The following is a 12,578-nucleotide window of genomic DNA, read 5'->3' as shown; positions in this document are numbered from 1 at the left end:
GCTCTGAGCAGCCCTGGGAAATCTCAGGCAGTGACATCCCTGTGACAGTGACACCTGAGGACAGGATGTTGCCAGCCCCTGGGAAAGGCCTGCAGAAGGGTGAAAGCACACCTGCTCTCCAGCTGCTCAGCTCACAGCTGGAGATGGTTCTGTGCTTGATGTGGCAAGCAGGTATTTGGTGTGGCCAAGGCATACACATGTGCCCTGCTGCATCCCTGTCCTGGGGAGCTGCTCTGCTGTGGGTGAAGCAGTATCTGCCACCTTAGGCTGAGCAGGTGACACTTGTCAGGAGCAGCAGTGCAGCTGTCGATTGGCAAGATCTTCCAAACAAGCCCTTTTGAATTACTAATATCAAATGGTGGCTGTTTAACTGCCTTTGATATTTCTCAGCATAGTCTGAGTGCTCTTTGATATTTCTTCATTTAGCTTGTCTGCTTGTTTCCCAAAATCTGGGAAGACTAGCCTGAAAATGTAGTTCACATGTTTTCAATAGTTACAGACAAGATTTTGAAGCTGGTTTTGGACACCTTCTCCCTGAATATCTTAGTTTTGCCTTAGTCAAGGCTTACTAAAGACTTGAATAGAAGTATAAAGACTGGATAATTTAAAGCTTATTTGGTGTTGCAAGGCTAGGCTCTGATCCTAGTAATACAAGCAACAAATGTATTAGTGATTAGTTTTTTCTACATGCTTTTCCAAAAAAGGGCAATAAGTAGCAGTATAATTAAAGGACCATTTGTTAAAACAAATGGAATTTTGCCTAGAAGTAAAAAATAAAAATACATTAGCATTAATATTAAAGTGAGATCCATGCTGGAATTCCTGGGAATGATCACCCATGTAAACTGGATCAGAGTTTGGCCCTTGTTTCTCTGCAGTTGAATAATATTTGGTCTGGTTCTCTTTCACGCAACTCCAGCAGTGTGAAAAGAGCCCCAAAATAAGAGTAAGTTGCATTTATTTATATATTAAACTTCTTTACATTAACAGATTTGTTAGTATGAATGAGAACCAGTGTTTGGTTTTTTTCCTGTTGTTAACCTCATTCAGTATTTCCCATGCTACTTAAAAAATGCTCTTGATTTACATCTCTTTCTCAGCAAGGTGAGGAGAAGCTGTACACACTGAGAATACAAATAGCACCATAACTGTTTCAGAAAATAGTAGTTGAAAGAGTGTTCCTTTGTTTTTCTGAAGACATGAAAATTTTAAGCTATGCTAAGGTCACAAGTTGATACCAGATGCAATTTTTGGCTTCGGCACAGGACTGAAGTACCAAATATATAAAAGGAGCAAAACCCACCTTCATTACAGTCACATGAAGGTTGTAATCATGAGACAAAACATGACATTTTCATGTTAGCTTCAGAGCTGCCAGAACATGTATGTTTGTCCTTTTCCAAAGAGGAATTGGGCAGGCTGGAGGGAGAGGATCAATTCCATTTATGCTGTGTGGTCCTGATCAGTAAATCAGTACTACTGTAGCAGCTGCCTACTCAAGGGGGCACTGTGTTCTGTTTTTTTGAGCAGCTGATGTTAGTCATTAAGAATTTTGTCCAAAACCAAGTCAGTTAGGAGAAAGAAAAAACAGAAATTCACTGGTTTGGGGGTAAGCTTTTGATAGCTCACTTTCTTGCCAATATTATTAGTTAAATTTATCTGTAAGAAATTGAGAAGGAATGAAGGAGTGACTTCTGCAGATCTTTTAAAGACAGGCACTGGCTTGAAAGGACTTGTCTCACACTTAAATACTGCTTCATGAACAGATAAGATGTTATTTGCTTGCCAGTTCCAAAGTCAGGTGTTGCACAATACTCAGGCACCCACAGTGTCATTGGGAGAAGCCTCCAATGCCTGAGTTAGGGAGAAGCTGCACCTAAACAGTCCCTGCTCATTTGCCCAAGTCCTGTGAGAACCTGAGAGATCTGGCAGAGCTGCCTGTGGCTGCACCCTGGGTGTGCTTGGGCCATGCCTGCACTGAGCTGATGACCTGCATGCTTCTCTGCTGCCAGCAGCCCTTTAGGGACAGTGAGGGTGACATGCCAGCATCTAAAGCCTGAGGATCTGTGCATGTGAATAAAGCATGGCTCGAGCTGTGCCTCAGGCTGCACAGGCAGTGCTGGTTCTCCCACCCATGGTGCTGCAGAGGGTTAGCTGTTAGTTCCAGTGCTGGTGCTCCCCCCATGGTGCTGCAGAGGGTTAGCTGTTAGTTCCAGTGCTGGTGCTCCCCCCATGGTGCTGCAGTGTTAGCTGTTAGTTCCAGTGTCTTCTTAGCCTGTAATGGATGGGGAGCTGCAGCACTGATTAGGCAGTTCCTCCAGTGGGTGTGGAGGTGATCCAGTGTCTGTGTGTTCACTTCTGAAATGTGCAGATGCCTGCACACCCGTGTATCCCAAGGGATACACACCCCACCTCATGTGGAAGTTCAAATTAGGCAGAGGCAGGTATATTGAGAGATTGTAAGAACAGAGTGTAACTATGGTTTTCTTTGGTGTTTTAGTACTGGGAAGATGGTCATGTTTTTGTGGATCTGCTTAGTGTTTTGGGGTTCAGAGTGTGTGTCCCCTTCCCAGGGGATCTCCTGTTGGCAGTGTCGTGGCTTGGAGCTTGCTTTGGTCACCAGAGTTGTGTGTTCCTGTTGAAAGTTGAGGATGTATTTAGAATCACAGAAGTAAATTTAAAGGTCAATTTAAATGTTTTCCTTAAATCATGCATGCAATATATGATGGTTTATCACTGTTTATGCTTCAGAACAGGTTATCTTTTCAAATGCAACATTTCTTTTTAGAAAAATACTTTGCTGCTTTTGGTTTTTTTTTTGTTTTAAATAAAATAAAAATCAAATGTGGAATATGTAATTTATGTGTAGTGGGTTAGATATGGTTGTCCTCTCTACATCCAGTGCTTTCACATTCCTTTACTGATTTTGCATTTAATTACCAACATGGCATCTAAACCTTAGAAAAAAGAGCTCCTTAGCCCTCTCACAATGATACTGTTGTAATAATATCTTTTGTTGTTCTTGACAGAATCCCTGAATGGATCTTGGAAAGAAGGAGGATTTGTGCCTTCTAGCACCAGCAGCAGTGGATACTGGAGCTGGAATGCTCCCAGTGACCAGTCCAACCCATCCACCCCATCTCCACCTCTGTCAGCTGACAGCTTCAAAGCTTTTCGGACGCCTTCCCAGGCAGATGATGGGATCGATGAAGGGGAAACAAGCAACCTTCTCTTTGATGAACCCATTCCTAGGAAGAGAAAGGTTAGCCTTATGTTAAATTCCACATCCATGGTTAGATAGGATGTTGGTAGGCTTATTTTGTTGTGAGAGAAGAGCAGGTCATCCAAATAGCTCTGCTTGTGTATCCTCCCTTGGCAAGCATTTAACATGGGGACTTCATGTAGTCACTGTGTCTCATTCAACGTGGTCACCTCCTGCACATACATGCTGCCATCAGCACCACATATTTCCTGCCAGATGGTGAGGTGCTACAGAGCCTCTTGCTCAGAAAACACTAGAGGGATTTCCAGAAGGTGTTGCCTCTGGCCATTCAAGGGTTTTCTGTCCTACTTTGACAAATTCTCTGTGTTCAGGATGCAACAGGCAGCCTTTACATGTCATCACGAAAACTGACTATGGCCTTAATACTCCTTGTTCCCTGAAAGTGCTGTTTGTCTGACAGCGTGTCAGATACCTTAATACTGTGAAGGTTTCTCTGCACAAACATATGGAGTGAAAATGGAGAGAGAGAGCTCAAACCCGATGGCTTTTGATATAGCATTAGCATTAGCCAAATTTATCCTCAGTTGGAGTGCAAAAGCAAGCTAAATAAAACACGACATTAAAAAACAGGTCCAAAACTAACCCCAAAAAAGCACCATTGCTAGCCAGCAAGCTTCTCTGGAAGAAAAAGAAAACAAAGAGATGGCACTAGTCCAAGTTTCCTTCCCTCCCAACACAACAGGATAGATTTTACATAGCAAGATGTAAAAGAGCTTTTTGTAAGGAGAAAAAACAGAGAATTTTTTCCCTTAGTGAATTTTTTTCTGCCTCTGAGACAGTTAATTGCTTCATCACCAGCAGGAAGAAGTTTTAATGATTGTTTAACCCTGTTCAGATTATCCTCTTGCTCCAGAAGCTGCTTATTTGCTGACCCATGCAATTGTTCCCTTGTTCATGGGAAAGGGGTGAAAATATTTATGCATCTTACTAAGAAGGAAAAAATATATTTTGGAGGACACCTTTGTTATAATAAATTAGAAGTTGGAGCTGAGCGTTGCACTAAACAGAGAGACAATTTGGGGGGGGATGTGGGGCAGGAGGAGTAGGAGTGCAAAAATGTCCTGGTTTGCCTTTTACTTCTCAGTTAACCTTCATCTTATTAGCCCCACTCTTACTGCTCAGCTGTGATGAGACAGATGGGTTTGCAGCTGCCATCTTTATTGTTTTCTAAGTTGCTTTCAAATACTTCTATTTATGTACTCACCATAGGTCTATTACACTATCTGTTCTGTTCACAAGGATCTGGCTTTATTTGGCAAATGTTTTATTTAGATAAACAGTAACATTCCATGCCAAACTTGGTTTTATAAATGAACTTGCCTTCCTGCAGGTTTTTTCTCTATTCTGGTTCCAGCGTGGTACTTGATCTGAGTACAGGTTACCACCTTTAGAAGCTGAAACAAAAATGTTCAGGTTATTTCTTCTTCAGGCTGCAAAAGTCAGAAGGAGTAAACCTGGAAATAGAGTGATTGGTAACTTTATTATTTGCTTAAAAGTTTCCTCTAAGGTAGTTATTCCTCACCAAACCATTTATGTTCCATTATTTTCTTAAATAAAACATTAAACCTGAATAGGTAATTTTTGGAAAGGAAATGGAAGAAATGTAAGCATATTCTTTATTTCCACCAAGTGAGCTTTCACTTGATTATGTTACAAGCATGTGGGTTTTTGCAAACTCCTACCAGTGGCAATAAATCCAAAACCCACAGATTTTACCATCAAACTGGGGGTGGATGTTAAATCATTCTGTGCTCATAAAGATGTGTATGGTGTTTATGATGTCATATTGGAATTCCTAGGATATCAGTTATAAACATGGCCTTCATCTTTTTGACATATTTGGTGGTTGGTTGTGTGGTTTTGAGCTGATAATAGTATTTAGTATTGTATTATGGAAATAAGAAAAATATTAATCAGAATTGATAGATTATATTTAATTTGAGAAAAAGAAAGAGTTCTCTGTCTGTTTGACTGATAGTTGTATTATCAAATAAAAAATGGGCAATTTATGTGCAATTTATTCCAAACAGAAGTTTTTATTACAACCAGTATGATCAGGTACCCCAAATCTCAAAGCCTTAAGCATCCATACCTTAAAGCAGGAGATATTAGACTGCAGGGAACTGTGAGAACATGCTGCTACAATCAACTTGTATTTTGAAAAGCCTGACCACTGAGATTATTTTTTAAGTTATATTCTAATCATCATCTTTCTAACAAATGCTGAAACCATCTACTGGCATGCAGTTCCAAAGGGTCCAAACTGAAGGAAGCACCAAGTCAGCTTTTGTTCAAGGCACAGTGAAATGTGCCTAAGAATGTGCTTGTTCTCCCCCTTTTTTTAAACTGAGTTTTATATGAATATATTAATTTAATCTTATATGTAACAGAAATTATAGAATTATAATACAATATTTTGATTTTCGAGGTAAAAATAGCTTTTAAATATCTCTAGGGTTTGTAACAGCTGTGTTGTTTTAAGTCTGCTTTTCTCCTGAGTCTTCAAAATGTTGAAGATTGGCCTGGTGATAGCCTTGTTGGGTGTGCTCTAAATCAGTGATAACTCAGTGGAGATCAATTAAGTTATATTAAAGAATATAAAAAGAATATTTAAATGAGATTATACCTGTATTTTTAAAATATTGAACACAGACTGATAACTTCTCATTCTCTTGTCTGAGTAAAGTCCACAGCAGCTTCTGAGTGAAACAAAAACAGGTTGTGCCAGCTCATGGTGAATATGGGCGTAACAGAAGCTATATTTTTCTGGCACAGTATTTTTTTGTGCTGCAAATATCACGAGCAGAAACATTTACAAGTGCTTGCTTTGGAAAGACCTTAATTTAAGAAGGTGCCTTGGATTAAGTGAGAAATCCTCATCAGGGTTTTTTTGAAAGAAGTATAGGAAGTTTTTACATCATCTACCTCCCTTAGTGGAGGAACTGAAACTTAAAAATGGAAAAGTGTTGCCAATAAACAGAGAGAAGTAAAATTTTGTCACAAGCTGCTACTGCAGCTTTTCACTGGTTTCTCTTGAATTCAGTAGGGTGACACATTTGATAAGAGACTATTAGGTCATTATGAATTTGGAGTCAAAGGCTCTGAGTCTTTACAGGGTTTTGTAACTGTTTATCTGGTTTGGGCAGTTTGGGGTTTTTTCTACCTTCCCAGAATTACAGAGTCACAGAAATTTTCAGCCCTGAATCCAGCACTGCCAAGTCCAGCACTAAACCATGTCCCCAGGTCCTTTAAATACCTCCAGGGTTAGTGACTCAGCCATGTCTCTGGGCAACCTGTTGCAGTGCTTGACAACCCTTTCAGGGAAGAAATTTTTCCTAATATCCCTACAACTTCCATACAACTAATGCTGCTTTACTCATAATTTTCAGAACTCCATGAAGGTGATGTTCAAATGCCTGTGGAAGAACTGTGGGAAGGTACTGAGCACAGCTGCAGGGATTCAGAAACACATAAGGACCATTCACCTTGGGTAAGAGAGCAGTCTTTTTGGGTCTAAAGGATTTGGTATAAAAGTGGAGCAATTGCCCTTGGCTGGATAGATGAACTAGGGTACTAGATTGCCCTTGGCTTCTCTGTCTCATATCCCTGTGTTTCTGAGGAAATTGTGGAATAGTGCATCAAGGTGAATGAGCACTTATTCCAACAGCAAGGCACTTTCTTTCCTGAAATTCTGTCAGCTTTGCTAGAAGGTCAAATGGAGCTCGAGGTTGCACTGCACTTCCCTGTCAGCTGCACAGCTCAGTACCATTACATCATATGTGCTGTGTGCACATCATGTCTGGGATGACACTCTGCAGTAGACAGGTTCAGGGTATTGCATGACCTGCTGGACGTGCGTTCTCTCAGCACCTTCTGATCTAGACTTCAAGATAATGTGTAGTACTGCTTTGACTGGGTTGTTCACTGTTAGCACTTGTGCTCAAATGCACATCAGATGAAACTTTAAGGCAATTAAACCTTCTACATGCCCTCCTTCAATAAGTCTGCCTCTGGAGAGTAGGACCAGAAAGTCCTGGCTGTGACAAGCAGCCCATATGAGTGCTTTCTCTGGGAGTTGCATGGCGAGACTGTTTTCTAGCAAATATTCTTCTCTTATGTTACAGGAAGTTACAGTGAATGGCAGCTGTAAATATATTTGGTATAATTAAGTGACTTCTGATAAGACTGCATATTGTTTGCTGGAACATGAGTGAAGTGTATCTTGTCTGTGTCTGTTATCTTTGCTGTGACTTTCAAAGACAGAGTGCATTGAGCTTCTTGTTAACTTTACAATAGTTACAAATGAGAAGCTGATACTTGATCACAGGGAATCAAACATCTACTCCAAGGTGAAAGAATTGGTCAAGAATAACACAGAGGGGAGAAGAGTAATTCCTACTTCTTTTCCCTTCAGACTAGATGATTTTCCTCTTCCCCTTACCTGCAGTCAGAATGCAGATAAAGTAGGAAGGGTTGAAACTGCAACTGTTAGTTTATTAACAATATGGATATATTCACTCATGCATCTAGAACTTAAAATTTACCTTGGGGTTCTTGCTTTTAATCAATTCTCACTTCTTTCTCTCGATACAGACGTGTAGGAGAGTCTGACTACAGTGATGGAGAGGAGGATTTTTACTATACAGAAATCAGGCTCAACACGGACTCAGTAGCTGATGGCTTAAGCAGTCTTTCCCCAGTGTCTCCATCTCTAGCATCTCCTCCTTCCTTTCCCACCCAAGACACAATCCGTCCTGAAACTTCCTGTGCCAAAACCGAGACTAAAGTGATGACACCTCTGAGCCGCTCAGCTCCTACCAACCTCTACCTCGTACACACGGACCATGCTTACCAGGTAACACCAGTGCTGGGAGCCCCAAGGATTACACTCATCTCACTAATGTGTAAAGAATGTCACAGCACAGTGTGTGACTTTTAATGGGCTGAAAGCTTTTCAGAGCAGTCAAAAGCAATTTTTTTATTTAAACTGAGATGCATTCTTCTGAGCTCATTGTTTGTTTGTTTATGTGCCCACCACAGCTGGTGGATTTTGGCCACACATAGGTGCATACTTCAGGTTGAGAAGAGTTGATCTGTGTATCCCACTGCCCTACATCAGTTCAATTTTCACTGACCATAAGGAGAATCCTAGGTGATGTACTCAGATGGGGTTTCCTGCGTTGTAAAAATTCCCATCCTGTCAGCTGAATCCCTCCCAGTCTTCATTTCAGCTTTGTTTTTATTGGATAAGTACAAGCTCTGCTTGAAGAGTCAACAAGTATAAGACTGATTTCAAGGATGCCAGGAACAATTCATTTCCTGTTTTTGTACAGTGTGAGATGTCAGTTTGCAGTTGTAAAGTAGAGCAGGAAGAATGAAAAAACAAATATGGTACCTTCCTATTTTTGGAGGTAATGCTTTCCAAATGGCAAAAACTGCTGTCCTAGAACATTCCAGCTAAGCTTTGACAGAAAGCATTAATTATAAAACTGCACTAAAACTTGACATGTTTTGGTCTGGATACCATAAGATAAAAGAAGAATAAAGGCTTTGAAGCAGTGTGGTCCATGACCTTTGTATGCACTCTAGAACTCTGTTAAATTTATCAGATTCAATAACTATCATATATAGCGTTGTACAGATAAAACTTTGGTGATGTGTTTGGAGCACACCTACTAAAAAGTCAGAGGGAGCTGTAGAGAATTCACAGGCTTGTTTTAGGCTTTTGTGCTTGTTGAAAAGCATGGGTGGAAGCTTGGCATTGCAGGTGGAAGCTGCATCAGGTAGCATGCCAGCCTGGGGACTGATGAAGTCAGCTAGGAGAAAGACTTGCTTCTCAGTGTAGCTTAAGGCCTGCCTCAGAGAGTGAGGCAACAAGTCTAGGCTGATGACAAGTTTTGCTTCATTTGGGATTTGCAGTCATGACAGTCTGCCCTGCTGTTCAGAGACCCACTCAACCCTTTTTTACAAGCAACCTCTGAGTAAAGCACTTGGCCAAGGAAATCCCAATTCAAGTGTTTAAAATCCTTGAATTAGATCTGAATTGATGGTATTCCATGACACAAGACTAAAAGTGCCTGAGCCCCGTGGGCTTTTCAGGTTGCTCTGGTTTCAATGCTTAATTTCATCAGTGAGGAGTGACACAGTCCCCACTGTTGACAGCTTGCTAATTGGAAGCAGGAGGCAGGGTCCCTGCTCAAGCATTCTGGCTGTCCTGGCAAAGGAAGCAGCTCCCGTAGAGGTCAGTGGCATCCTCTGCCAATATCCCTTCTGCCCTGAAAGAAGGGCCAGGAGGCAGGGTGGAGATTCAGATCTCACCAGCCAGAGGAGAAAGTGGAGATTACTTCATTGGGAGCAGCTCAAGGAACTTGCATAAGGGAGGCTGAATATTGTTCTTCACAGGGTTCCTGTTTAAAAAAAATGGGGGAAAAATACAGGACCCAAAGTTTGGTCACAAGAATCCTAAAGAGATCTGTTAATTGACATTTCCTCTATGACTGGAAAACATCAGATAGACTACTTGTAGTGAGAAAGATATGAGGAAACTGAGGAAAGTCCTGATGCTCTTCCCTGACCCCATCCTATGGGTGAGAAATTATTCAGAAAAATAATTGAAGAAATTCTGGAAAGTACAGCAGTTGAGGCAAACTGCACTGGGGGAGCCCTGGAGAAAGGTGATACTAGAACAATACAGGAGGCAAAAGAAAAATTCCTCTGGGTTCAAGGAGAGCATTTGATCTTAAAACATATAGGCAGTATTTGTTAAGAGATTAAATTCAGTGTAGGAGAAGGAGCTGGAAAGTGACAGAGAACAGCAGTGAGTTATATTGAAAGGGCCTTTGAATGTCATTAGTGAAGTTAAATGAAAAGCTGTTCTTGGCCCTGATCTCACTTTCATTAAATCATTTTGGTAATACACAAATACTATAATAAACTTCACTGATAACAAACCTGGGAGACATCAGCAGGAAGGGAGTTACAGATCAGGCTTACGTGACTGGGTGATCTTAAGAATAATAGGTTTTGGATGCAGTTAAATGTCAGAACATGCAAAGTCCTGCATTTAAGGAACTAATAAGATTTTTCTGCTATAAACTAGAGTAGTTAGAAAATTATGTAAGAAGGAAGCCTATGTTCATTAATCAAGCACGGAATGACTGTGAGCCAACAACAACAGAGCTGAAGGGGGGAAAAATAGTTGTCAGCTCTCTTGGATAAGAAATACCTGTGAGAGAGAGGGATTGTTAATGCCATTATACAAGACCCCCATATAACTTCATCTGAAATCCTGAATTAGAATTCTGGTCAGCCAAATTTGATGTGATGGGCTCCAACCAGAAGAAGTAGAAAGAGGACATAGAGGACATGGGCAGCCTCTCCAGTCCTGGGACTAATACCTCAGGCAAAGCAAGGGACAAGAAGAAGATGGAATTGGTGCCTGGGAAGAAAGTGAAAGGAGAGGCACGAGCTGAAGAGGATGAACATGGGCTATTTCAGATATAAGAGTAATGTTGGCACAAGTAAATGCAAATTATTCATTAATATATCTTGATTGGCAATTAGATGGAGGTCTCTAAGCAAATTAAAGTTGGGGTATAGGAATTTTTCAGTTGGTTGTAATGTTTTAGTTGCTTGCCTTATGGAAGAGATTGACTAAAATGTTAGCCTGAAAAAGTGGACTGTGCTTGCTGAGCAAAGATGCACATCTGGAAACAAGTGAACAAGGTGATAGATATCTAAGTCTGATCATGTCTAGGCAGATATTTAGGCACTGAGAAAAATGAATTGAGCACTACGGTATTTTAAGCAACTGCCAGTTGCGTCAGTTTTAAACTTCATCTTTCTTTACAAAACTATTGCCTGTACCTGTTAAATTTAACCTGTTAAATTTAAACCTGCTACAGACGGATTCTTTCAGCACCTAGGATTCCCCTTCCAGGTCTTACTCAAATACCTGAGGAAGTTGCAGAGCAGACCCTGGGTTTGAGCTGCCATCCTTGTGGGATGCTGAGCAGAGGCAGTGCTGCCTCACTGCTCATCCAGCTCTCTCCAGTTCTTTCTGTCTGGAGCTCTATGGTCATTCATTCCTTTGCATTTGAACAACCACTGGTACCACCTGAAATTGCCAAATTGTTCTTGACACCTTTCAGAGAGGGTTTTATAGTTTATGGAGCTCAGTGGATGTTTGCTCTGCATGTCTGTGTGGATTTTCTTGGAGCTGTCAGCAGCTTGGCAGCCCACAGAGCATCGCTGTCATACACAGAGGCATCTGGTGGCCTCACCTTCCTTTTCCTGGAAAGGCTGTAGGGGATTGCTTCAACCCTTGTTTACTTGTAAGATTATCTTTAATGGGAACTATCAGGTTGTAGTTTTTCATCACTCCTCTCTGCCTGGTGGCTCAAGGAAGCACTCTCTTCCTGAACCAGTGAGACAATTTCAGCAGCTCCAGACACAAACACTGCTTAAATGAGTGTATTGTGTTATTGTCATGTACCAACAACTGAAAGGCAGAAGTGAAAACTCATTTTAGCAAATTCTTTGTAAGTTTAAACCAAGGAGGGCTCTTTTTTGTTGTGACAGCTTGAAATTCAAGGGTCAAAGTGAGCCTTTGTTCATGCTGGCTGCTCACGCTCCCGCTAGGCAGGGTAGCTACACAACTATGAATTTCATGATTCTGAAAATTAAATGGGATTAAAAAAGACACAGGGAAGAATTCATGGAAATTCATAACCCAGTGAAAAAACCAAAGGAAAGACACAAGATGAAAAATGCTCAACAGTCTAAGCTCACGTTATCACCCTTGTACCCCAGGGCAGCTCTAGGTATTACAGCCCAGATGGGAAAAACATAGGAGTTCAATGAGCCCAAATACTTGATTCAGTTTAGTATTTCAAGAGCTGTTTTTTTGAATCCAAAGGATGATTTACAGCTCCTTGTTCTTAATAGGAAAAACTGTTTCAATTGGGATGACTCTAAACATTTTTCTGATAAATGAGAAATGGCCAACACTTACTGTTAATTGCTTCATCCAAGAGGCCTTGCTGTGCACACTAAAATTGTGTAAAACAACTGCCATGAGTTTAAGTATGGCCTTGTTTGTCACTGTGGAACAAGTGGTCATCTGTGCAGTAGTTTTTGCTTGTTGCTGGCATTATTTTGAAAGTTATTTGTATGTGACATTTGATTTTGTCTGTTTTTTTAGCAGATGTAGCTCTTTAAAGTTTTCCATGGATTCTTTTGAGAGCAATCATCTTTCTCTAAACATGGTTCAGGAACAGTGGTGTATATATATAGC

General features: G+C 40.9%; 1 protein-coding gene across 2 annotated transcripts in view; it reads left to right on the top strand.

Annotated features, from left to right (window-relative positions):
- The window catches only part of ZNF704 (zinc finger protein 704), an 86,431-nt gene that overhangs the window by 64,327 nt on the left and 9,526 nt on the right, over window positions 1-12,578 (top strand). For both annotated transcript variants that reach the window (XM_074553075.1, XM_074553068.1), the window contains exons 4-6: window positions 3,030-3,262; window positions 6,673-6,773; window positions 7,877-8,138. In XM_074553075.1, coding sequence (XP_074409176.1) covers window positions 3,030-3,262; window positions 6,673-6,773; window positions 7,877-8,138 — 596 coding nt within the window. The remainder of the gene's footprint in view (window positions 1-3,029; window positions 3,263-6,672; window positions 6,774-7,876; window positions 8,139-12,578) is intronic.

This window comes from Zonotrichia albicollis, chromosome 1 (assembly GCF_047830755.1).
Source record: "Zonotrichia albicollis isolate bZonAlb1 chromosome 1, bZonAlb1.hap1, whole genome shotgun sequence".
NCBI lineage: Eukaryota > Metazoa > Chordata > Aves > Passeriformes > Passerellidae > Zonotrichia > Zonotrichia albicollis.
Note: the sequence above shows the minus strand (reverse complement) of the source record. Positions and strands in the feature narration are given on the sequence as shown.